General features: G+C 35.8%; 1 protein-coding gene across 3 annotated transcripts in view; it reads left to right on the forward strand.

Moving 5' to 3' along the window:
* The window catches only part of SPOCK3 (SPARC (osteonectin), cwcv and kazal like domains proteoglycan 3), a gene marked incomplete at its 5' end in the record, with an annotated part of 188,655 nt that overhangs the window by 82,701 nt on the left and 77,966 nt on the right, over positions 1 to 27,988 (forward strand). For 2 of the 3 annotated variants that reach the window (XM_080632378.1, XM_080632379.1), the window contains one exon: positions 3,568 to 3,682. The exons of the other annotated variant lie outside the window; for it this stretch is intronic. In XM_080632378.1, coding sequence (XP_080488504.1) covers positions 3,568 to 3,682 — 115 coding nt within the window. The remainder of the gene's footprint in view (positions 1 to 3,567; positions 3,683 to 27,988) is intronic. 3 annotated transcript variants of the gene reach the window in all.

Below are 27,988 nucleotides of genomic sequence, written 5' to 3' on the forward strand. Positions count from 1 at the left end.
AGAACAAGAAGTCCAGTAGGTCACTGAGTAATAATGTGAGTTAATGTCAATGGCAAGACCATGAGCGTTGAACCACCTCAACTTCTCTGTTTCTTAGCAAATGAAATGAACACTCTGTGTGTGCACAGAATGTTATCAGTTAGTCACATTTATAAGTCATTTTTGTAAGATGTTAAATTTTCTTTGAAGAACATTCTTAGAGGAGTAAAATGGACAAAAATGTTGATATTGGACAGCTGAGTCTGATATCAACAATAGGTCCGGGAAGTGGTTTTCTTGCAGATACTCCTGTCTTGCACAACTGATTTCTAGCAATAGAGCTTTACTAATGAACACCTATCACTACCTTTCATTTAAAAGGTGCAGTTTGTGAATGGGTGCTATACTAAAAGGTATTTTTTAACACAGAATTCCAAACAATCTGGTTTAGAACAATCTTTGGTGAAAAAGCCTGTTAAATACATAAGGAACCTAATGGAGCATCAGCATTCAATGCAACTCTTGATTGCTTTTTCTTCCTATCTTTCTGATAGTGCTATCAAAATCCAGCACTACTTTGTGTCATCATGCATTCAAAGCCAGTTTCTAATTTGATTTCCTAGTCAAATCTCATGGAGTTCCACTGAAATATATACTTTAAAATTTTGTTTTAAATGGAATCTTAACTCTTGCCCCTGGTGTTCTTTTCTAGGGATAAAGTAATTCTGATTCCAGCAATAAACTAGATGTTTTCCCTGTCAAAAAAGTGAAGAGTGACAGTACCATCTCGCGGTTATAAAGTTGGGTTCTGCCTGTAGCACTGTCTAAACCATGTTATGGCTTGCTAGATTTTTTTGGAATTGTCTAAACGCACCTTCAGAGTCCCAGAACTTGGGATAAGAAATAACCATTTCAGTGGGAGTGGAAGGTTACATGAAGTACATGAAGTTACATGAAGAACAAAGGTTCCATTCACTCCTTTTCCTTAAGCATTTTTTTTGCTGATACTGAACTCAGCATCCTCATGTGATTTCAGATTTCTCCTCTCATGTATTTTTATTCTATTAACCTATTCAGTTTTGCAGAGCAGTTATTTTAAGATATGCTGGTATCATATTCCAGTATTGCTATCTTAGTGTCTCCATTAGAGAACATTTTGGGAAGAGGGACTTGGACTTGCATTAGGTGACGTTGAGAAGAGAAACTATTTGACATGGAATCTAAAATCTAAAGTATATTAGAGAAGGATACTGAATACGCTGTTGTTAATTTTTACTCCAAATCTGTTATCCTAGTTCAGTCATGTTTTGCTGGATTTGCTTCCTAGTTGTTTAGAGTTATTATAATCAGACTTATTTTTGATGACTCATTGTGGTTTTATGACTGGTTTATTGTAGAAATAAAAATACCTGGAAAAGGATTGCATCTTTGCATATATCCTATGCTGTAATTAACAAAATATTTCTTTTCCATCTACATTGAATTATTATTATATTAATGATTCAATAACTCTACTGCTTTGTTGGTATGATGTCATGTTTTGCCTAGCTGAATATATTGTTAAAAGGAAATAATACTGGCAGAGTCACTGCTTAGACTATATTTAATCATACTTCACACCACAAAGTCATGTGTCAAAACTGCAACTAATGATCCTGGTTTTTGTTTCCTGGGTGCCTGGTTAGTCAGCCTTATGTTAATATCATCTGTCAGTTCAAGTAGAGGTGTGGTTAAAGGTTTACTTCTGATCATGAAGAACAGAGGAAACATGACTTTACTTTCAGAAAATATGTACACAAATATATATTTTATAAGCAAATGTAGAAAACAGCATTTCTGAAATACCAGTCCAGACTGGACAGTAATATGCTAAAGTGAAGATGAACACAGAAAAATGCATTCTAGTTGTTCATAGCTTTCTTGCATGATTTTGTGATTTAGCATTTTCAGTAGTGATTTTAAGCAAGGCTTTGGTGTTAAACTTACTAGTATGTTTTTTTGTGTTTTGTGGGGGTTTTTTGTTTGTTTGGTTTTGTTTTTTTGGGTGGGGGGTAGTCTGTGTATGGAGTGGGTGGCATTAAACTTAAGTAGAAGAATTAAGTTTGGAATCCCAAGAAGACATCACGGATATTAGAGAAGGGAGAAGTCGATTGCTTCTTTTGAAAGCTTAAAATTACAGAAACTTTTCTGTATTGTCATGTAGGCACAGTTACTCAGGAAATATGCTATACAAATTTAATGGTAAGTAATGAACAGGATTATTACAGCCAGAAATCAGTATTTGGGTTTGAAGTGTAGCTCAAAGATGACTGTGGATTAATGGACCAGCTACAAAAAAAAAACCCTAAGAAGCAGAAATAAGAGACTTAGAATATTGCAGGTAGAATTAGTATTTAAGGACGGACTCATACAAACCATGCACCTCATATTTTAGTTTACTTTTTTTTTACTAAAATCTTGTCTCAGTTATAATTGCTTGGTAAACTCAGGCAATGTCATTGTTCAGCACTTAATGTTGAGTCGGAAGAGCCCAATTGTGTCTTAGTAAGAAAGGGAAACTTCTTTCAAGGTAGAAATACTGGTCTTTGGGGATTACAGTGAGAAAGTGGAAATTGTTTAAGAAGGTATGGTGGGTACTTTCTCAGCAAAAAAAAAAAGCATTTGGCAGATGGATGCTTTTCCTCTTTTCTAAGTTAAATTGCTTATGGACTAGCCCATCACCATTTATGAGTTAATGAAGTATTACTGTGCAGTGTAGCTCAGTAGATGTTACTGCTTCATAGTAAGAACAACAAGAAATGGATGGAGTGGAAGTACATTTTATACATATTTATATTTATAGTTATAGCTATAGTTACAGTTATATTTATTTAATCTTACTAGTATCCTAGCTTACAGCTCTTAAAAATGTTGTAGCCAACATTTGAATGAACAAATATTCCAAACTCCTGATCAAATGTCATTTGCCTTTCTTACTTGTTTTGCATTACTTTATGGCTTATGATTTTATTGTGGTTTCAGAAATGCAGTGGCCTTTGAACTAAAAAAAATCACAAACCTAATTCTGTTTTGAAAGGACATGACTGAAATGGAGAACTGTAAGCAACAGAATCCAGTTCGAGATTGTTTTCTTTGGAAATTTGGTACTCTGAATGACATAATGGCAGGGGGTTCCTGCCTTGGCAGGGGGCTTGGACTAGATGATCTCCAGAGGTCCCTTTGAACCCTATAAATTCTGTGAGTCTGTGATAATGGTTATGCAAACTTCCCAGAAGTCCTAAGCAAATTCTAATATTAAAAAAGTGTTTTCAGCTACAGTAAAAACCATCAGCCTTTGACTGCCTTTGTTACAAATGCTGATCAGGAGAGAGTGGATGGGGTAAGGAATTTTGCACTGCTTCATTTTGCATTGTCTCTTGAGTGTGCTGCATTTTATGCTGGTGACAATCACAGCCTTTCAGTCTGGCTTGCTGTACAAGCAGCAGGCCAAGACCCTTCCACATGTGGTGGGTTTTATGTGTAGTGTGTTTCTTTTCTTAATTGCATATTTCTAGATAAATGTTAACAATTTTCTAAAATTGTTTTTAGCTTTAGATCCGGCTAAAGATCCATGTTTAAAGATGAAATGTAGTCGCCATAAGGTCTGTGTTGCACAGGATCAACAAACTGCTGTTTGCATTAGTCACCGAAGGCTTACGCACAGGTAAATACTTTAAAAGTTAACCCTATAGACTTTTTATAGCATTCATGACTTGACTATAAACCATAAACACACTATAATTAGTTTGGTTATTAAACAACATATGAACAGAGTAAGAGTGGTTTTTAGAAGTAATTATGTATGCATGATTTGATTAGAATGTTTAATATTTGATTTTTTTTTTGATAGGCTGGAAACTAGAGGGTGTACATATTTAAACATCATAAGTTGCTGATACAAATACATTTAAGGGAATACCTATTGTGTCACTACCAAATGAATATAATGATTATGATAATGTTCTGCTGCCGTATAGTACTTTGACTTCATCGCTCGTATTAAGCTAGAGAACTCAAACCTGACTGTTAAAGTGTAGGTAACAGCCTGTTGCAAAATAAGTTGGATTTTTGCATGTTGGGGTTTTGTAGGTTTTTGGTTTTTCTTTCTTGTTTCTTTCTCTGCTATGAATTAGAGCGATTTGTCTGTTCTTTGCATTTTGGACTGGTTAAATATGAGGAACAAATACATGATAAAGTTATTCCAGAATCCAAATGCAGATGATTTTTTTTTTTTTAAGAACAGTTCCAGATGATCTGTTTATGTAGGTCTTAGAGTAGCAAAATATCAGAGTATTTCTGTGGCTTATCTGGGGCAAAGTTTTGTATGTAGGGACCTGAATCATATGCTTAGTTGAGTCATGAGATTGTTGTTTGTTGAGAAGATGGAGTCAAGTTGCAGTTTTAACGTGAGGTTATTCATTTTTTTTGCGCTTCAGAAAGGCTAAACTTCAATAACTTGATTGAAATAAGTGTGTGTTAAAGTGCTTAACTCAGTAGGTGCTGAAAAGAACTAAGTAAAATGATGTAAAAGGATCATTTCAAGTTTTTTACACAGCCAATAGTTTTATGAATAATATAAGGAATGTTATTCTGAGTGTGTAGTTGTGTTAAATACACTTATCTTTAGCTTTTCAAACAGGCAAGATAGTACAAAGTGAAAGGAAAGGTTTAAACTGTTATTGATCTGCAGTGGCATTAATTAACAAAAAAGCTCTATGTTGTTTTGAAGAGCTAAACTGTTTATATCAAACAGTCTCCATGTAGAGCTAGACACTTTGGTTTGATAGAGTATTGTATAAGGTGCAAGAATTATTAGCAGATATAGTGAGGTAGTCTAGGGTCAACCGTATGTGAACTGTCAGGGGAATATGTCAAGAGTCAGCTGTGAACAGACTACACAATTTCTAAGAGGTATCACATACATCCATTGAAAACAGTGAAAAAATGACATCTCCAAATTAAGTATACATGTAAGGACTGAAAACTTTTTTAGACTAGGTGAAGCTGCATACAGTGGTCAAACTAATAGATGTATTGACATTTGTCTTCATACCTGTATTGTTCCTCCCACATTCCTGGCACCGTTTTAGAAAGGTAATATTTTAAGAGGCAAAGCTTGTCTGGATATAATACAATCTCATAATGGGAAACTTTGGCATTACAGCAACTTGGTGATTGTAATAGGTACTGCAAGTCTTTTTTTTCAATTCTCTTTTAACTGTCCTGAGCCAGGACAGACATTTTCCAAACTTAGATCTCCCTGTTCCCCTATATGATCAGATTCAAGGAGCAATCAGTTGCTTTGTGCTTTCTTTCTAAAGAAGTTTTCTTCATGCAGTCTCTGCCCTTTCTGTAGTATGATGGGATAAGAGTATGATTTGCATATTCACAAGCAGTCATGTCTGCTGGTGCCTTTACTCCTTGTAATTTTTTTAGTCCAAGATTTTGTTCCTTCACTCATACCTACAATTTGTGTATTGATTTTCACCAGAGCCATCTGTTTTTGCAAGTTCCCAAAGGACAAGTCCACTCATTTATAAGTCTTGGTAAAAATTAAATGAGAAAGCCTATGTTATCAACTGTCAGGTTACATTATCTACCTGTATCCATTTCTAATACATCAGTCGTGTGCATTCAGTCTGTTGGAAATAAATCTCTAGAAAACTTTATCCCAGTAATTTTCTCTTTCTGCTTCATCTCTGTCTGTGTGCATGTGGTATTATTTAATGATCAGATAATTATTATTCTTTTTATTAAAGAAAGGCAATTGGGGGTATCTTCTGGAAAAAATAAATTGAGACCTTTTCATGTGTTACTGGGAACTCTTCAAACTATTAATAAAGAACTTGCCCATAGATTTCCCTTTGGGCATATTTGCTATATAGATCCATGGGACACCTTGCACTAAACCATGTCAGCCAAGGCTCTGTCTAGCCTGGCCTTGAACACTGCCAGGGATGGAGCATTCACAACTTCCTTGGGCAACCCATTCCAGTGCCTCACCGTAAAGAACTTCTTCCTTAGCTGAATAGATTATTCTGTAGTGTCATCAAGTTGAAATTCTCAGATTTACAGTTGAATTCTCTGTTATCAGAAGCATCATTTGCAAGCAGCCCTATTACTTTGTTCATAAATTTCTATATATAAAACCTGTCACTCTTTGAAGTAATAGCATAGACAGAGAGTTACTTATCAATGAAGGCTGATAATTGTATCAAATGGAGAATCACTTTAGTGATTTTTTTTTTTTTTTTTTTTTTTTTTGGTAGAAAATGCATTTAGAGAAAAAACTTTGAGATGTGGACATTGTTATTCCATCCATGCTGTCCAGGGTATTCTTAGACATTTTTGCATCTGTACAGTGCAATTTCCAAACTGTTGTAGCCTTGTATGGATTGCTGAGGGTACCTCAGTACCACAGAATGAAGCATGCAATCGGGAGATATCCCAGCTATCTCTAAAGCTCTTAATGATGTGATATGACATGTTCTCAATAGGATTAGTTAATGTGACAGAATATTCCTTTGATGAGATGATTCTGCATGTGCTTTCCTAAGTGTTAAAACTTGTGTTAGTTCACAGGGATCTTAGCTCTGTGCTCTTGCTGCAGCATGTTTGTCTTTGTGTGGTTTCAGTTTCCATGGCAGCAGAGATCATGGTTTCCCCTCAGTCCTGAGGTACTGTGCACAAGGCTCATTTCCTTTTCTGAGAGACTGCCAAGATGGCCGGTCCTCTTCTGGGATGCTTCTGCAGTGCCACAGCATCCTGATGCAAGAGCTTCCTCTATGTACTGTCCTGGAAAGACTGAACAGTAGACATAAATGTTGTAGATTATTGGTCATGAGATTAGTTTGGAGTATTAGAGCTTTAGAAAGTGTGGGAGCATGGTTAGAAGTGCCAGATTTTTTTAGGTAGCAGGTAGTTGCATTTGATTCTCTGCTAGCTATAACTGTGTTGGAAGCTGTGTTCTGTGTGCTATATTCTTATCTGTGTTTTAGGAAAGAAGGAGGAAATACATGCAGGATATGCATTAATATTACTTATCCAAGTACTTCCATGTGGATTGCTGTGGAGAGTAGCTGCCTGCAGTAGAATGCATGATAAATAATTCAAAGTCTGGCGTAAAATAGAATTCTTCATTGATTCTTTGAAACTCTGGAGGTTGACATTAACTTTTGCTTGGTGATTTACCATCCCTTTGTGCTTTCCAATTATTTTTATTGGTTAAGTGATAGGCTTTATGGGGAAAAAAGAAACCTATAAAGTGTCTGTACACACAGTAATGAAATGCTTTTGGAGTATACCTCATTCAGATACAAATACAACTCATAGAATGTCAGAATACAAAATTGCCAATACTGTGATGTAGTGATGTGAATGTTACGGTGAAAAGCAGGATGTTCACTGTGCTAATAGAAATTTGTCTACTCATTTTAGTTTTCAATCACTTCACTTTCAGGAGGTTCAAATACTTGAATCTCCTGTACTGAGAATCTGCGGGAACTATGAGTTTACCCCTCTGAGCCTGGGGAAGAGGAAAAAAGTTAAGTGAATGTCCAGCTAGAAGAGAATTGGACAGGAAATAAAAAGAATGAGTCAAAGGAGAAGGTCTGTAGGTGGCAGTGGATATTTCAGAATACTTGCAGTAGAATATGCGTGCTTTGCGTATGCAGAGCAGCAGGTGGTAAAGATAAACCCTTAAATCTTCACCGACTTGTGGTTGCTGCTTTGAACAAAGAAAGAATTTGAGGTGACACCACAACACGTAGGAACTCATTAAAGCCATAGAAAGCTGGTAGCTAACTCAGCTTGTAAAAGTAGAGGAGTTACTCCAGCAGCAAGCTATTGTAGGTTTGCATGATAAGTCCCGGTAAATGGTCTGTTAATGTAATCTTAGATTTGGAACAGGCAATTATAATTTGAAATGACACATCATGTAATTTGCTCGAAGAATAAAATTCTGTGAATTGTAGGCTGCTGTAGTAAACTAAGCAGTGTATAGGTGAAGTTCTAAGCAAGTAGGTTAGCTGCAGGTAAAGAGCAGGATTCTAGAAAACTTGAGAAAACAGGGCAGAGTTGCCACCCTGCAGAGTGGCAGAGAATTTTAATGTGAGCATAACGGTAAAGATGGGATAATAGCTGTGCTTTCAGTTGGTTTACTTCTACTGGAATTTTTTTTTTTTTTTTTGGTACTGCGTGTTTGTCGAGACAAACATGCATTGAAGGTGAAAGAAAGAGAGGTGGAAGGGGGAAAGCATCTGTTGGCTTCAAATGTTTCTCCTTGCTTTTATCTCAAACCAGCTGCAGGAGAAAATTTACAAACGAGATAAATTCAGCTGAGATCCAGTTATTATGCAGTCCGTTCCAAGACTCGACTGCTTACTACAAGAAACTGTTGAAATGATGACTTGCTCAGTAACATTTAGAAATGTGTTTCGTGCATAAGCTCTGAAAATGAGGAAACTGCAAGACAGTTTTGCACCAAAAAACATGTCCCAAGTAAATCTGAGAGTCTGATATATTATAACCTAGTGGCTAACATTGTACTTACTGATCCTAGTGGAATCTAATAAAACAGTCTCTTTCTTTTTCCATGAGTAAAAAAAATGTGCTGTGTAAAATTGGATTGGATACATTAAATCAATCAGTGCTTAGATGCATTAAGTTATTCAATGTGTTAAATGCATGTTCAGGTTTCCTAGGTAAATATAGATCTGTCTCTTTTATCAATCTCTCACCATACGTAATGTCCCCTGTCCCCATTGTGAAGGTCTTGCTGTGCTTTTTATGTTTGTTTGTTGTTTTTTTTTTTCTTATGTGAAATGTGCAAATCAGCACAACAGTTCTTCTCTGTGGGAGAAACAGATTGCACTTTTCTCTCTGCTGTGTTATTTTCGTAGCATGTTAAAATGGAACAGAATGTTTGAAGACCAACAGCTATTATTTGTGTAAGGACCTCAAACTTCCTATTGAATTTCTCACACCCTCCAATCATTTATTCTTAGATTTCAGATTACAATTACAATTGCTTCCTAATTCAGGTATTACAGATCCAGTTTTGATTTCACCTGCTGGGTATAGGAAATCTCTAAGGAATTATTTAGAAATAAGGAATCATTCCTTTTGTAACACAGCTTATGATTTGTTTTCTTTTTTGTGGATTACAGGCCCTTCTTTGTCTTGTTTTTGCACTGCTCTTTTTTCTTTATGGTTGCAGTCTATACCTACGTCATTTTGATAACTTAGGGAAGGTGTTCGTAAGAGGAACAGAATTGTCTTACCATAGAGGTATGCAGCTTTTTGGATCTTCTGTATGAGTAACTGATTTCCAATAAATATTAGCTAAGCAAAATATTCTGTTATTATAATATATTTTAATTTTTAAAAATTATTAAAACATAACTCGTTTTGTTAAAGTAAAGGTGAAGGTAGGAAAGGTGACTTAATGGTAAAAGCATTTCAGTTGCAGATTGTCATTTACCGGGAAAATGACAAGAATTCACTAGTAATGAAAGAGAGTCATAACAAGTAAGCACTTAACTAAGTTAAGACAAAGAAACAAAAAGTTGTAATTGCTCTTTTTTTATTTGAGCTCCAGAAGGCAGGGTCCAGGGAAGTGTGCAGACTGGACCTCTGTGAAATGTGAAGCTGGGTAGGACGTGAGCAATATAGGAGGCCTAATGATACAGAATTCAATGTATTAAGATAGTGAAAGTGTGTTGCGGGTACTATCTGGCTGAAATGTTTCCTCTGCTTTTTCTTCAGAGTTCTAGGAAAGGAAGTTAAATTTAGTGAGAGTTGTTCCCTGTCCCTAAGCTTGTGTGGAGTAGTAACAAAAAAAAAATCAAACTGCTTGCGGGTGCAGACCTGAAGTTACAATGACTTCACTATTAAAGCATGTCAAAGAGTGTCAGTTTACTATACACTCACAGAATGGCAAAATGTTTCATCACTTAAGCAATCTAATTTACTAAGGTAGGTTAGTTGCATGGTTTGATTTTTGTGCTAGCACTTAATCTTCCTATAACTTCCTTTTAGGCTTTTTAGCTAAATGACATTTCCAAGTGCTGATTTGGTTCAAATCATTGGTCATCTAGTCTATTCTCTTGCCTTGGACTCCTTCCCTCTTACAGTGTTTTCAAAGAATGTGGAAAACTAGTCTAAATACTGGATTATGAGGAGTTTGTCCCTAGGTATGTTCACCTTAGTATTATAACATGAGGAAAATGTTCCATCTCAGCTTTGAAATGGTGAGTGTTGGGTCCTGAAGCATGAGATAGGTTAACCTTTTCCTGTTATAGATGACGTGACAGAAGTCTGGAGTAAATTTCAAGTGCTGCAAAACTGTATCAGTGATTCCGTTGCGAAAGCAAACCTAAACTTCTTCCATGGTGTGGTACTGCATGGCTGAGATTGTGCTCTCAGACATAAAAAGCATTCATGTCTAAGTAAGAGAGGCCTATTTGATAAAAAAAAATGCACACACATACATGCACATGTGCATGCAAACATTCACATGTGTGCACAGGTATATGTATTTTTTTCTGTTCATATCATATGGACACTTGTATCCAAGATTTCCAAAACCTCATACTTTGAAATATGAGATATTTTACTGTTGCTCTCATTTACAGTTAAAGAAAGAGAGTTTTCAATTTAGACTTGCTACCACTAAGTCTTTGATTTAGGGAAGAAAAAAAAAAAAAAAAAGGAAGCAAAAGCTGTTAATTGCAAAACTTTGTTAAAAAAAAAAAAAAAAAAAAAAAAAAAAACCCACACCAAAAAAACCCAGTAGTTGTATTAAGTAGTCCAGGCAGTTTTGAAAGAGACACTGTTAGGACTGATATGGAAGATGCTGTATTTGATTAGAATCTGAAAGAGCCTTGTACTCCTTTGATTAGAAAAAAAGAAAAAAGCAGAGGAGAAGGAGCAGTATAGCTTTGTAGCTTTTCTGTATCTTTAGGTGCTGCAACATCTTATTATGAGGTCAAACAAAGACTTAAAAAAAAAACCTGGAGCAAAACAAAGGATTTGCTCTGGGCAGATTGTGTGGAAGTTGCAAACACCGCTATTTAGGATGTCATCGTTTCACATTATAATGCTGCTTAAGAAGGCCAGCTGGTGCAGTTAAGTCCCTTATTGGAAATTTTAGTCTGATTCATTACTGTGATTTGTAGTTGTACACAGAAACACTTAATCATTCTTATGCTCCAAGCTCTATTGAATCTACTGAAGGCTTTCTGGTTCTCTGCATAATTTGTGCTGCCAATATGCCAGCTTGGCAGTGTTTCAAGCTTGTTGCATTATCTATGTTTGTTTGCACAGGAAGTGATGCTGCACGTAGGCTGAATTTACAGTAATTCTTTTGTAATAGGCTAATGAGCAGCACTACTTCATTCACAATACTAACATTATATAGCTTTGATTAGTCCAATTATTCTGTAACTATGCCATTGTGACCATGCTTCCACTTTGCAGTGTACTGAAAAAGAAATTTGCTTAGCCATAGCTTAATGGAGCTTGTTGAGAAAATAATTTGGACTTTTATGTGCTTAAAAAAGAGGTGAAAATGTGAATATTTGTGAGATATCTGTATGCTCTATGAATTTATTAAAAGAAAAAAGTGAAGCTTTTATTTTTTTTACTAGTTGTTTCATTTCATTGGGAAGGAAAAAAGGTTTTACATATGTTGTGAAGGCCTCTTTTTCCTTGGTGTGTGTTTCTCCCATTCATTTTAGTGGGAGTTATGGATACATAGCTAGAGGAGAACAGAATCCTCCAATGGCATTCATTCTCTCTCTGGAACTTCTGCTAACAGTAACAGAAGATACCCATGTAGATTGCAAGAGTGTGTATTGCAGTACCAGTGTTGTCCCTATCAGCCTTAATATTTCTTAAGATTGTAACTTACCCATACAATATGTATACTTCTTGCAGACAAACTTAAAAACTCAAAAATTGCTGTCCTTATGTCCTGGGTTCAGCAGCAGCAGTCAGTTTTTCTCCTTCTTAGTAGCTGGTGCAGCGCTGTGGTTTTGACTTTCGGTCTGGGAATAATACTGATAAAGCTGATGTTTTCAGTTGCTGGTCAGAATGTTTACCCTGACCAAGGACTTTGTGAGTCTCATGCTCTGCCAGGGAGGAGGAGAAGCCGGGAAGAAGCAGGGACAGGACACCTGACCCAGGCTAGCCAAAGAGGTATTCCATACCACAGCACGTCATGCCCAGGGGAGGTAACTGGGAGTCACCCGGAAGGGCACGTCCTCTTTTCTGTCGGGCTTTTTCCGGCGGGCGGTATCGTATTCTCTTCCCTTGTTATTTCTCTTATCATTATTATTATTGGTGGCAGCAGTAGTGATTTGTGTTATACCTTAGTTACTGGACTGTTCTTATCTCAACCCATGGGAGTTACATTCTTTCGATTCTCCTCCCCATCCCTTGGGGGGGGGCGTGTGGGAAGTAGACTGCGTGGTTCTAATTTACGGCCTGGGCTTAAACCACGACACCTTACAAAAAGAAAAAAAATAAACCCCATCCCTCCCCACCACAACCTGTGTCTGTAGAAACAGAATTTTAATTTTTTTTTCCCCCCTTGATATGTAATACATGTTTTGTAGGAGATCAAAGCAAACTTGAAATAAGAGACCCAAGTATGACTTCTGTATTCTGTTTATTAGCAGAACAGGTATTTTCACTGTACTTTTCCCATTCAAAGTCCATGATACACCTAGTTTTAAGGAAAATAAGGACTCCTAATTTAAACTAACACATATGGACTTAAGTTAGTAAGTCCTGGACCTACTCATATTTTACCAGCTCCAGTAATCTTGTTCAATTCTCAGTGGCCTGTAGGAGTGACAGGGGGCATTGGATAATCAGTTGGCATCATGAGTTTTTCAGTGATCATGAGTGTCCTACTTTCCACTTCTGCAATGAGATTATAAACTAGGATTGGGATTCTTTTGCAGGAAGATGGAGGCTGATTTGGTGTATTTCTTTCTGGTTTACTGACAGTTGCTGAAGGCACACTCGGTTCTACTACTTCCTAAAAGGCAGCTAATTAGGACACTTCTATTAAAAAACAGGAAAGAATTAAGAAATGTGATGTGTGATCTAGGAAAACACTGCTGTTAGAGTGTAAAACTTTTGACTAAACCCTGGGGATTTTTCATGTGCTTCCCTTTAACAAAAAATGGTTTGTGAGCTTTTATGATTTTGTATTGTTTTAAAATGATCTTTTTCCTCACAGTATTCATGAGAGTCTACTTCTAAAAAAGTTTGCCTTTTTGTTAACAAAAGTAAGAACAATAATGAAGATAGTGCTTATAAATAATTTCTCTGTCCTTGACTATGAAGTTGTGATTGTAGTCCATAATAATAAAATTCATTGTGGACGATTGTAAACATTGAAATAATAGAAAAGAATAAAATCTTTGACTATCCCTTTATCAGGAAAAATATGAAAAATGAATTCAGGAACCCCTCCTTACCCCTCCTTACAAACACCTGTCTAAAGTAAAGCTTGCCATTTGTTTTTGTAGTGCTTGAAAAATTAGCTGTCAGTATCAGTTTTCAGAGCGCTTTATTAGAATGCATTATCAATTGTAAAATAGCTGGTGCAAACATTTGTAATTAATTACTGCTTAATTTGGAAAGTGTTGGTGGGTTGTGGGTTTGGGTTTTTATGTGTGTCTTTTAGTGCTAAAATACCTTAATACTGGGTAATGGAAAAGAATTAAACTTCAGGATGTGTATATGTGAGGGGGTTCTTTTACAGGTTTTAAAATTTGGATCAGATTATAATTAGGTGCTTTTGTTACTGTCTAGCATAAATATAATGCATTTCATTTTATGTGAAGTTCTTGCTTCATAATTTGTGTTTATAGGCTCAGAATACATCTGTTGTTTTGTTTTCTTTTCAGTGGTGAGAAAACTCTCTTAAGTATGTGAAATGGAGTAGGACTAGTATTTAGGGAATAAAAATGATTCTTCTAATTTCCATTTGTGTAAAACAGTGCATTTAAGTTTTCCAGTGATGGAAAATACATTAATTGTAGCAGATGGAGATGTTTGTGATTGTAGAGTGAAGTATGTCCATATACTGGTACTTTACAATAAAATGGACTACTGCTTTTGGAAATCAAATAGTGTACTTACGACAGCAAAGGCATGTTAGCAGTCACTAAATGTTTGTCTTTTTTACTTGGTCAGTTATATAAGGGGGTACTAATGTCTGTTTGGCAGTGCTTTTATATTTCTCTTTCATTTAAAATCAAATGCCAAAACCCTTTTCATGTGTCCAGATTGTCAGAATTAAGCCGCTTTATAGAATGCTGTAGTCTGATACAAGAGAACAATAATATTATACTTACAGGTATGTCTTCTTGCACAGACCACTGTATATTCTCTATCTGATTCTTACTGCCTGAAAAAAAAATTAAATAATTTTTTTTTGCCATTTTACGTCTTAACCTAAATATTAAAATACTTATACAAATACTTCTCCTAAAACTCTTATGCAACTTCTGTATTAGTAGTAGTAGTAGTAATAATAATAATAAGAAATTCTTATAATCACAATACAGTTAAGTCTGGATTTAAAGCTTCCTGAATCTGTGGAAGCCACTGCCTTAGTTCTGGCAGTATCACTACAGATGTTTTGGAGATGCTTTGGGTTTACTGTACATATGCAGACAATCCACACAATGCATCACACTGTAGATTCTATGTCTGGAAGTCTCAGACAAATGCTCAGATTCTGTCTAGACAAAGCTTCTGGGTGAGGAAAAGAAGAGGTTATACTTGAGGAAGTCTGCACTCACTATAGCTGTGACTCCGGCATGATCTGATTCAATTCCCTGGAGGGAGACTTCTTTCAAATACAAACCTTCAATATATATCTACTACTAAACTAGTTCATGGCATCTAAGGATCAAGCCATCCAAAGTTACCTTCTTAGAGAATATGCAATAATCAACATTTAATTTTTTTCACTGAGATTTCACGTGATTTAATCCTTTACGCTGTGCATGGCAGCATCATTTATCTATCTGCTTTCTAATTACTACTCTTTCTACCTGAAGCCTGGATTATATTAATGCAGAGACCAAAATATAAAAACTGCTGTAAAATACAACCATTTCAGTCTTTGAAATCTTGCCTCTGGGAAAGGTGTTTCACAGAGGAATATGCCTAGGTGGATTTTTTTCTTGTCAGAGAATGTCAGAAGGTAAAGTAGGTAACGTTATTGTAATTCAGGGATTGCGCCATTTCTTGATCAGCTCAAGATCTGGGCACATACATACTTCTGAAAATACTTGCATTCATGAGGTAGCAGATTGAAGAAACCTGTTTTATTTTGATGTGACCCTACTACCACAGAGCTCTTGGTCAGCGTTGTGGTTAAAATGAAAGTTTAGATGTGTGTGAAGAGCTAAAAAAGTCCTCTAAGCTACCATACAGTTAAGACAGGTAATTTTTCTGACATGTGGCAAAATTGTTCTTGGCAATAGAGGTGTAACTTTTGCCTGTGGTCACTGTCCTATCAAGCTTTTGCTACAGCTGCTGTCTAAAAGGAGGTGCTGATCAGCAGACTGGACCAATTAGATACCACAATTCACTTCCTTGCTAAAGCTATTCAGATACCAGAAGACAGTTACTTTATATTTGCTTGAACATATAAAGACCGCAATAAAAATAAATACTGAGCTAAACTATGAATTGCAGATGAGAAAAACAGCACTGGAAAATGTAGCATTGCCTGCTCTCTGGATTTCTAAAAGCAAAAAAAATCATGCTTTTAAGCAAACAGTTGCTTTCCAAAGCAAATTATTAAATGCTTTCTGTGCCCCACAGTGGGGGCAAAAAATACCTCTTTCCATTTATCTCTCAATAGATTACTTTTACCATGTGACCACAGCGCTTTTGTCACTCTTATTACATTGCAACCTTGGAACTTCAAAGCTGGATTTGTGGTTGCTCTTTTAAAGCGAAGTATTTGGAAATTTGTTCAGCTCTGAGGCTGAAGTGAGTGATGAACTCATAATTTTGCAGAATCATGACTTTGAAGATGAAATTAGGCAGCTAAATTAGGATAAAAGTTGTGTTTTGATATGTGGAATACCAGGGGTGCACAGCTGGGGCCTCAGCAAGAGCCCCAGTTGTGTGAAGATGGAGGCCTTCTAGGAGCAACTCAGCAAAAGCTGAAGCCTGAATGATCTTCCTCCCCCCCCTCCAGTTTTTCTGAACAATTTGAATTAATTATTAAATATTTATGGTATTTTCCAAACTGCATGATGCAGAATGAAGTCAAAGTTTAAACGAAATGCTTAAAGCAGAAACACATTTCTCTTGGTGTTACCATCAGGTAAATACTTATTATTGCTCTTTTACCTTAATAGCATGGTTTTGTTTCCTTAGAATTTGTTCTCTTGATATTTTTCCTGTAGTTTTCTTTACTGTTCTCTCTCTTCAACAATAATGCAGGGTTGCATTTTTATGTACTACTTTGCTGTTTCACAGTACTTGAAGGTTTTAGTTAGCATGGCTGAACGTTCATGCAGTTATGTCTGCAAACCCAAAATAAGCCATGGTAAGAGATGCTTTATGGGGGCTTGAATGGTGAAGAGATAGATTATGTATTATCCTGTAGGTACCATTTTATGGAATTCGCATTAGAGTAATTAAGGAAGGAAGAAAGAAGGAGGAAGAGGCTAGACTGAGGATGCTTATGAACATTAATAGAAAAAAAGCAAATTAAAATAGGAACCTTATGGAGCTTCCTAATGACAGAAGAGCAAGTTATATCTAGCTTTTTGACTACCAAATTATTCTGTGTGATCAAGGGGTTTTTTTAATATAAAAAGTCATAAAGTGAATATAATGCTAACATGCATAAAAAAGAACTATCATGCTACACTGAATAACATGAAACAACATTAGAGTAGTTCATAAAACTTGTTTTGGCAGTGTTACTGACATTTTATTTCTCCTCCATGTCCTGATCATGGATATCTCTGTTTTATGTTAAATTTCCATCTTTAACTATTTTATTTATATGTATGAATTATCAGCCAAGAAAACCTCACACTTTTAATCTATTTGATTTTCTCACCTCAAGCAACAGCACAAATAATACTTTATGTTTCAAAAAAGAGTTTAATTTCTAGATGCCAATGAGGAACAACACAGATTTTGATGTTTGTTCCAGGAATTTCTGCATATTTGACAGTATGGCTAACTATAGTGGACAGATCTATTACAAAGTGAATGTGCAGGAGAAATGGTACTCTTTTGAGTTTGCCATGTGTATGCATGGATTTCATTGCATAGGCAGACGCTGAGATGAATTAGCTGAGATTTAAGGAGAAACACTCCTGACCTATGAGAAACTTAGTCTGTCTTCAGTCGTAAGCAAAAGAAAATTAAAAAAGGAAAATGCAGAGTTTGGGGTGTCCTTTATTTAATGTAAAAAAGTATCAATTGAATAGTACAGTTTAGTGCTGCAGATGGTTTTCTACGAATATTTTGTCTACCCGTTTTTGCTGGACTATCATCTTACTATACACTTATTGCTACGTGTTTTTTTTCTGAGCAGACTTGTCAGCATTATCTCCCAGTTTTCTGATGTTATCAGACACCATTCATAAATTCAGAAGATATCATACCAATGGAAAAGATAATAATAAGTTGAAAGCTTTCCTGTCTCTTTTTTTACTTGGTTTTTCTCCCCCTCTCTCTGTAGGTGCAAGACAAGTGGTGCTGATATGCACTCTTCCATCTATCTAAAGAGCACTTGGAAGATAACAGTACAATAAATTGACAGTTGGCTAGATGATCTAAAGGCATTCTGGTTTTCATACAAATGCCATAGCTGTTAACTAGTGCTAGGATACAGAACCTTACTTTTCTGAGGCACTGCTACACAGACAAATGACATTCTCTTAAAAACTCATGAGCTGTATCGTTTGTGACTTGCATGTGTTCTTCTAACACCTGATTAAAAACATCACAGCATTTGTCACAACTGAGTTAATGTAATCACAACAGCAAAATGAGTTCAAGTTAATGCTGCTTCATTTTTAATTTAAATATCATATAAAGATTTCTTGTAATCCTGAGCACCATTGCATAAGACAATTTTCTTTCCAAGTATGTGCTCTGTCTTAGAATCTGTAACTACAGTCATGATATTGCAACGCTTTAGATATAATTTTAGGGAGATAATGCATTTTGGCTATAATTTTAGATTAGATATAGGGAAGAAGTTTCTAAATCTCCCTTCTGTCAGTTTAAAGCCATTCCCCCTTGTCCTATCACTACACGCCCTTGTATTGCTCCTCAGCACAAGGGAGTACATAGTAAATAAAGAGGCTTGGTTCTATCTATTATGTTGTTTCCTTGTTTAGCAGAGTTGTTCTTGATTTAGACTAGAATGAGTTCATTTCAAAGTTTTTTGATTTAAACAGGTGTTCAGAGCAGATAGAATTATATTACATAGTACCTATAATATATCAGATTAATGTAATAAACATTTTAACTTTTTAAGCAAAACAGGTGTGGTACTTCAGAAGGTGCAGAGAAAAATAAATTAAAACTGGCAGGTTTAAGAAGTTGAGCTATCAGGTAATGGGAGGTCACACTGATGTAGTTAAGTAGTGTAGAATGAAAGCTAAAGCTTTGGGAGGGGGTCGGTGGGGAGGGAGGGTCAGAGTGGCAGATAATGCTCACTGGAGAGCTGTGATATAGAGCAAAGAACATTTATTAAGGTAAATGGCTGCAAGGTTCTGTGCCACAGAGACTCTGAAGGAACCCTGATACATTTACGCAATTAAGGGATTCTCAGATCCCTGAATATGAATACTTTGGATGTATTCTTTGTAAAAGTGGCTCATCATTCCTCACAGGTGCAGTGAGGATCTTGGATTTGCTCATTGCAATCTGAAGGTGCAGATACTTCCTTATGCCTCTCCTTGGATCTTATAATTTTGGCTCAAAATAGTTCTGTGTAGTAAACTTGCAATAGACTGCTGTATGTGGTGTTAGAAAACAATTTCAGATAATTTTTGCCCTCTGAAGAGTGGATTTTTCTCTGTTTTTCTTCCCATGTCTCAGTTGATGTGAGAAAAGACAATGATGATGGTGGAGCTATCATCAATATAAATAAGGTGCAAAAAGAGAAGAACATTAGTAACCATAGTGAATGCAATAGAAATTTGTTTTAAATTCAGTGCTGATTTTAGGGTACTTCCAGAAGTTATATTGTGCCATACTCTTTTTCTGTTGAAGTGCTAAAACTGAAGACGTATAATTAAAAACAATAAAACATATAAAAACAAATCAATCCAGTAAAACATTCAAAGATAAGTAGTGCGACAAATCAATTTGCCAGTTGAACAATTATGAAAATAAATGCTTCCTTTTCTGTTTATAGAGTGGGGACAGGAAAAGGCAACTGAAAAATTTTTTTTATAGTTTCTGGCAAGGAAACAGAAAGGGAAAGCTTTTACAAGCTGCGTCCATTAATATCAGCAACACTTTTTGTTTTCTTTTTCTCTGTAGTGTGATGGCTTTGTCAGTTAAACCTGGGATGTGATAAAGAAGAGTCAGCTTTTGCTTTGCACATTATAAATCAGTGATTTTTCATTTAAGCAAGGTGTGTAAACAGAGATAGTGTGTTCTGCTGATAATTGCAAAAATTATGAGCTGTACACTAAGAACTCAACACCACAGGTGGAGTGAATTTGCAGTATATGTGCATCCATGTATATGTATCTCAATACATATTAACATACATTTTGGTATATGTGTATCAAATTGCGAAGATAAGAGAGAAGCATGCACTATCAGGGATAAAGCACCACATTTAAAAGTGTTGAAAAACTGTTTAAATAAAAGTGAACTGTGACATTTGGATCTTTAATGATAATGCCAAATACGTAATTGGAATGAGTTAGGGATTTGTGAGCATTAGTAAAAATCTATAGTAATACCATAAAGAGGAGTTGTACTAATACAGTCTTGTAGTAATGCAGTACCTGGGTGTTTTAGAGCTGCTACTCAAGAGAAGGCAGTTGTGCATTATTTCCCTCCCTTCCACCTCTGCAGTGGAGAATGTGAGGAACCATGGAACCGGCATAATAACCATGTTATAGTCTAAGCAGTGCTTAAAGTGCTACAGGCAGCATTGAGTTGGCTATGACCTTAAAGATTGCTAGATAGTGGGAGGATGCAGTAGTCAGCCTCCAGCCGTAGATGACAAAGTGTGGTTTAAGAGATACATGTGAATGTGCTTTGTATTCTTCCATGCCTTACAGTCAGTACACAGCATAGGGATGAAATTATTAATATGGAACAGGAAGTAGACCAGATCCTGAAAGCATTTGGAATGTAATGTCTGAAGGTCCTTTGAATGATCTTGCAGCCTCTGTGTACCATCTACATAGATATGGTCATTGCAATCTTGAATTAGGTATAGAGCAGTTGTAATATCTCTAGCTATTCTACTGGAACGGTTCCCACCATACTGTGTCATTTGAATGCCTGTAATTCAGGAAGAATATTGAGAGGTAAAGAGTATTCAGGAAAGATCCACAAGAATAGCTGAAAACATACCTTATCATGAAAGACAGCAGGAACATCATACATATTTGTATTTGCAATAGAAAGAGAAAGAAGGCTGTGCAGCTACTGCTTGAGTATTTATAATAGAATTTTTTTAACATGCTCCTCAAATTAGCATAGATGTGTTAAGATTTCTGAGAGGAATCTATATTATAAAGTCTAAGGGTAACTTCTAACTTTGTAATATACAAGTCTCTTAATCTGTTATGTGTGAAGCCTGTTCTTGTTATAAAGCAAGTGATGATAGTAGAAATGGTAGCAATTTAGTCAGAGTGAAGTAGTCTTTTTTAAATAATGTCATACCATTTTTTTTCCCCCTTTTACTTGCTCTGTACAGGGAATGTTGCTGTGTTTCATCTGCCTTGGTATCACAACATTGTAAGAAAGTATGAGTAACCACTCTGACATGTGACACAATTCCTGAATTATATTTGCTCATTTAAGTAAAAAAAGAAACAACGAAAAACTCTCCTCTTCTCCCTGCCCAAACATACTTCAAGCTGAAAGAAATCACTTGGATTTAGTAGAGACTTTACAAGTGAAGCTGGTTTTAATGAAATTGGGGGATTTTAAACAGGTTGGGCTGACCCTGTAAAGCCAAGAATGGCAAATATATTTGTCTGAGATAAACAAATAACAAATGTGAAATGGAAATCCTAAGAGAAAGCTAAAACATTATTTCATCAGGTCTTTACTGCTGTTACATGTTCCCCAGTTTATTCTCTTGCTGTCTGTCAGACTAATGTATAACATTTAAAAGTCTGTTTCTTCTACTTCTGAATTTTGCCACTTTGCTTAAATAAGATGATAGAATCGTAGAATGGTGATCTGAGACACTTCTTCATTTCATGATCTGAAAATAAGCAGGCCTAAGATCATGCTGCTGTCAGTAGGCAGTCCCAAATAATATCTGCTTTGACTTTGCAATCTCATTTTTAAACTTAAGTTAAAGTTTTATATGTAATATATGGTAAAATCACATCAGCATTCATAAAAACTTTAGTAGAGAGCTTTTCAATCATTGCTCTATATAGGGGGAAAAACAAAGAATACTCTGTGTTAATAACAATTTCATAAATGTTGACAGGAAAAGACTCAAAAGAAAACTTGATTTTTTGAATATGTAGTTCATGTGTAGTGTACATAAAACACTGAGAAAATGGATTTTCATACAGAACTTGTAAAAATTTTATCACTGTCACTTTAAATGTAAAGCTGAATTTTATAGTTGTATTGTGTATTCTGTGTTGTCATAGAACAGAGGAAACAGATCCTGCAACATCTGCCTTAGGATAACGACCTAAGTGGACATAAATCCAAAGAAGCTTTCTTGAGGGAGGAAGTAACCTTTCTGGAAGAAAAAAGAAATCCCTTTATTTAACCCATAAGAAAAAGACATGAAGGTATTAGAGCTACCAAACAGTGCTGAAATCTTTGGAGAAAGATAAATAGAGGATACTATGGGATTTTTTGAGAGTAAGAATATTTGATCAGAAACATTATATGAACATATAAGAAAGTGTGTCCTGGGTTCAGCAGTAGCAGTCATTTTTCTCTTTCTTAGCAGCTGGTGCAGTGCTGTGGTTTTGACTTTCAGCCTGGGAACAGCGCTGATAACACCGATGTTTCTGGTTGCTGCTAAGTAATGCTTAGTCTGACCAAGGACTTTGTGAGTCTCATGCTCTGCCAGGGAGGAAGGGAAGCCGGGAGGAAGCAGAGATAGGACACCTGACCCAAACTAGCCAAAGAGGTATTCCATACCACAGCACATCATGCCCAGGATGTGAAACTGGGGGCAGTTACCCGGAAGGGCTAGACCACTGCTTGGTTGAGCTGCGTATCGGTTGGCGGGTGGTGAGCGGTTGTATTCTCTTCCCTTGTTGTTTCCCTTATCATTATTATTATTGGTGGTAGCAGTGGTTTGTGTTATACCTTAGTTACTGGACTGTTCTTATCTCAACCCGTGGGAGTTACATTCTTTCGATTCTCCTCCCCATCGCTCCAGGAATGGGGGGCAGGAAGGGGTGGGGAGAAGGAGAGAGTGAGCTGCGTGGCTGGGCTTTAACAACGACAAAGTGTGAAAGGGGCTTTTGGTTGATGTGGTTTGGATTTTGGTTTGTTTTTTGGTTATTGGTTTGTGGGTTTTGCTTTGTTTTTTCTCCTGAGGGGAATTGCATCATTTCAGTATTTCATGTTATGTCATTGCTGGGAAGGTGATGTGTTTTCCATAATGTTACAAATGCTGTTCTTGAGAACGTTACTGTCACCTTAAGTAATTTTAGCATTGGTATAGGAATATGGGAATGCCTTCCTTGTACATGAGATTTTTTATTTTATTTTTTTTTTTTACTACATGAAATGGATGGTTTATAAAAAGTAAACAAATATGAGATTTTGGAGAAAAACGAGCAAGTACAGAAAAAATGAAAAGCTTAAATGGTCACGCTATGCATTATTTTAACTCCAATAATACATCAATCACTTTGGAGAAATGTTTCTTCTGTACTTACTATTCAGAAGGAAAAAAAGCGTTTTCTTTTGAAATTGGTGTTGAACTGATATTTTCTACGTACCTGAAGAGCTGAATATAAAGTTTTGAAGAATGCAAATAAACTTTTTAAGTATTCAAAGAAATAAAAGTTTTAGATTGCCTGCTGACTCTCAAATTCAAGTGATTGGTGCAGCAGACATGTTTGATGATAATAATAAAGGGGAAAATGGAAATCCTTCTTTCAGATTTTAAAATATATTGTCTGATGCTTATAAGTGGACTACCTTATTTTGTGTCTTCATTGTCAAGCAGACACTGTGATTGATCCAGTGTGAGGGAAGAAAGAGCTAGGAGCATGGGCCGCAAGAGTGCAACTTGTACTTGCAAAGCAGTGAGAAAGACTGAGAATCACTCTGTCAGCAGGGTTCTGAATGTGATGAGTGGAATATCAATCTACCTTTATAATAGAGAAAGAAAATTTTTGTAGCAGCCAGTGTTTTGAACCGATAGGAAAATCAGCTATTTTCTAGTGAAAATTTTCCTGTATTTATACTCAAAATAGACAGTAAGTCTTGTAGGAGTGACCATTCTAATAGTAATAGTAACCAAAATATTGTCACTTTTTGTCTTCTTTGGACTTTAGAAGTGATTCCTAGTTATTTGACTAATTTCATTTATTTTCTTTTTTTTTTTTTTTATGTTTCAGTTATTCTTCTTCTCTGAGTTAATTTTTATGACTTATAGGCATTAAGATGCTTTCTGATGAGAACCGTGTCTGTAATGAGGCTATCAAATGCAGATAACAAAAGCATCATAGTATGCAAAACAGCCTCTGAAATAATAACTTTGACTTCTTTGTCAATAATAGACATGTAAGCATTAAAAAAATTAAACCAATACACAACCCTGCAGTTTTGCTAATGCAAAACATACTGATACATAGAACCAACATTTAAATGACATCTGATGAGTGCACTTTGCTTTTTATTAGGGCTTTTTAGATTCTTGCTAAACAAACTGTTAAGAACGTAAGACTTGACACAATCTTCTGCTTATTATATCTAGTCCTTAACATTATTTTCATTGACTGAAGAGGACTGGTTTCTGTCTTCAGGAAAAAAAAAGTAGTATACTGCTTTATTAAATAATATGTAAAAGAAAAAGGAAATTATTTGCACTTCCATGTTATCTGTATCAGAAACAATGTTGAAGAATCTCTGCTTTCTTTTGGAACACAAATTGATGTCTTTGTTAAGTTTTTTTCCCAATAACACTAATCACTAGTGAACGCATTTATATTTAAAGAGGTAAATTACAAGGCTGACACAAAATCTATGTAACGTTCTGTCTTGGCCAAATAGAAAATGATGGCTTTGAGAGCTGTTTAATAATTCTTTCAGCTTTATAAAATTAAAACATTTTTCAGAAAAGGTGATAACTCTAAGGAAATGATTACAAAATTGCATTTGCAGCAAGGTTGAACGCTTAGATTAACATAGAAAGCACTCATTAAATGCATTTGCATATCTTGGTAAGTCATGAAAAGGTGAAATTCATAAGTTAACATTCTCTATTAAAAATCTTTCTGAAACAGTACATTATTGCTTTACCAAAGTGGGATGTCTGTGTGTATGAATCTCCATTTTATTTTTTAATTTCGTCTGTACATTATAACAACTAAAATATGCATAAAATAATTTGAGGCCTCAGTTCCAAAATCGGTGAAAATTGTGAGCATCCCATGTAGTCACTGGAGCTATTCAAACTTCCTTAACTTTATTTCTGTCAGTTTCTCTAGTGCTTGTGAAAGCTTTAACCATTGATTGTTATCATGGTGATGTCATGGAAGTTTTAAGATTTTACAGATTAAAAATATAAAGCCATTTTCTAAAAATAGCACTTAAATGACTGTGAAAGTTAGGAGATGCTGGGTTTCTCACTGCCTATTCGGGTGAGTAAAAATGCATATATTCACTGAAAGGAAAGTTGTCATGCTTAAGTTAATATTTTTATGAAATGGAAAAAGTCATCTAAAAAATGGGAATTAGGAAAAATAGCAGCTGAGTTGATAAGCTTAAAAATTAAGAAGTTAGTATTGCCAAGGTAATTTTTCACTATCTACAATATATGAAAATAATAACTAGCAAAGAAAGCATTTTTATCATTTAAATGACAGTAAATATTCATATAATTTCAAAATAATTGGAATCCCTTTTTCTGTAACTTCACTGTTCTTTCCCCACATGATTTTCTTTTCTTTTCCGTTACATAGCTACAAAATATATCCTTCAAAATGTTGCCTTGGAGAGGAAAAAAAAATACCAGCCTTTGAGTAACATTTTGCTTTGCATACTGAGTATACACAGAGCTTTGATCATGGTAAAATTTTCATGTACAAGGGTCTTTTCATGTTCTATACAGTTTCTGAAAACACTAATCCTGGAAACTAATAGTAGTTGCTCCTACTATTATATGGCCTCAGCTTTGCTGTATCATTTTATGATGTATTTTGTCAGAAATTATTTGCTGTGGTAACTTATATCTGTTACACCTGGCAGATTTTTATCATTATTGCTAAACTAGGTGTCAACCCAGAGCATTGTGTTAGTTTGTTCTATGCAGAACTAACAATTCAGGATAAGCAAGTAACTGTTAGATTACATTTTGTATTGTTGTATAAGGTATCTGAAAGAGAAAAGGATTGTGTGGATATTGCATAGTCTGGATTCAAAGCCTATGATTCTTTAGCAGCTTGTATTCCTGCAGTTTCATTTTACTTCTGAGGGTAATGGGGTTTTTCTAAATGATATTGCTGTAGCCCTTTTGACCGCATCTGCCCCTGAGAACTTGGTGAAGAAATAACTTTCATCATAAAAAGGGAGAAAACAAGTGTGAAGGCTATGGTTTGTTCATGTAATCTATGGGAATTGTTGCATATGGATGGATGTGTGCATTGGGTCTAAATATGTTTCTGTGTGTCTGCCATCCAACTTTTTCTTCCTTTAGAGTGTGGTACATGCTGGCTCAAATTATCAGTTGGTGGTTTTTGTGTTGTGAGGGGAGCAGTTTGGCTCTTAGAAGGAAGAGAGTTTTGACAGTGATGCTGTAATTTACAAAGACACAAACTTCATAAATTGTTGTTCTAGTTGAAAACAAAAAATAATGAAAGAATAGGGGTAATTTTCCTGGTATTCTGTGTTAAAATGAGCTCTTCTTTCTGGATAGGTTGATTGGGGTGCAGTGAAGCTAATAAGGAGAGTAATGTAATGTTCTTTTAGAAAGAAATTTTGGTTTTCCTAAAAAAAAAAAAAAGCTTCAAAAAAAAGGAGGGAAAGGAAAAAACTGAAGCTTAAAAAAGGACAGCAAAACCCCCTGTGTGTCTACATTAATGATTTGGTTCAACTGGGAGTGTGCTACTGTGGGAAAATCTGATCATCTCACTTAGCTTGCTTTGGTTTTAATAGTGGAATGGCTCTCAGGATGTAAGAAATTTCCAACGAAAAAACATAAAAGGTGCTCCAGGATCCTACCTAATGCATGCCAGCATGCCAGACAAAAGTGAGTTCGAAGTTAACAAACTAAACAGAAAAGCAGTCCATCACCACTTTCCCCCAAAAGCATGGGCTTTAGCAACTCAGCACCTAATGTTTCACTCTGTATGTGTAATCCTGTGGTACCTGTTTGCTAATGCAGATGTAGTGATTGTGTTAATTGTCAGAGTTATATGTTATTTTGTTATTCAAGGTCTATGTCTAATGCTGCTGAATTAGTCCAAAAGACCTTTATAATCTTTAGGGGTCATTCTGTTGTTGCTATAGAAGCGTAGCATCCTGAACGGTAGTTGTGATTTGTGGAGCCTAATTCGACAGACAAACTATGGGGAGTGAAGGTGATAAGATTTGCATGAAAAAGAGTTTGGGAATGAGCTCTGAGGCCTTGGTGCTTGACAAGCCCTGGGACGATGAGTTGGAACCTTGAAGGACAGGAAAGGTAAACAAGCAAGCCTTGGGGGGATGGTCCAGGGTGTAGTTGTGGCGGGAATCTCAGTTGGAGGCCAGAGGATGTGGGGGTTGTGAGAGGGTCTGCAACTTGTGATTGGACTGTTTACCTGGAGAGTTTTCCAGAGGCCAATGAGATTGAACGTTGTATGTATGTGCAGGTTGCAAAGTACCAAACAAAGGGATAAAAAGGGCTTGATGGTAATAAACGAGGATTTGAGTCTCTGCATTAACTTGAGTCTGTGTCGTGATATGCCACATAAAACTATCACCCACCAAAAGGCAATGGAAGTTTTCTTACCAAATTCAGTAAGACCAAGATTTTATCAACAATCTTTAAATTCTAACCTACACACAACTGATACAAACTAAAAACGTTGTATCTTAACTTTGCTCAATGAAAGTTCACTGCCATTGTACTGTAGAAGTTATAAAACATGACATTTGCATTTGATGATGTCAACTTTGAAGCCTGTAGGAAGCTAACTTGTATCCCAGGCTATGTTGAGGAGGGGTTATCTTCCTATGTTGCATATATCTATTAAGTGATGATCTTTGCTAAGTAATGATCGTTAGTGATGACAGGATTTCGCAATGTAGCCTCTAGATGGCGCAGTGATCTGGATGTTCTGTACATTCATGTGATGTCGGATGGATGCCTGCAGAGAAAATAGCCTCTAGAGAAATAAGACCCTTTACTGTAAAAAAAATCCTATTGCTTTGTTTAAAGAAAGTACAGGTGTAACAAAACTACCAACATTAAAAGAACTGAAAAATATATGAATAATCTAGAGATCAATGCATATTTTAACTGTCTTCTAGAAGTAGTGTTGGTTCTATGCATTATAGAAGAATTCTT

Source organism: Psittacula echo (genome assembly GCF_963264785.1).
Source record: "Psittacula echo genome assembly, chromosome: 1".
NCBI lineage: Eukaryota > Metazoa > Chordata > Aves > Psittaciformes > Psittacidae > Psittacula > Psittacula echo.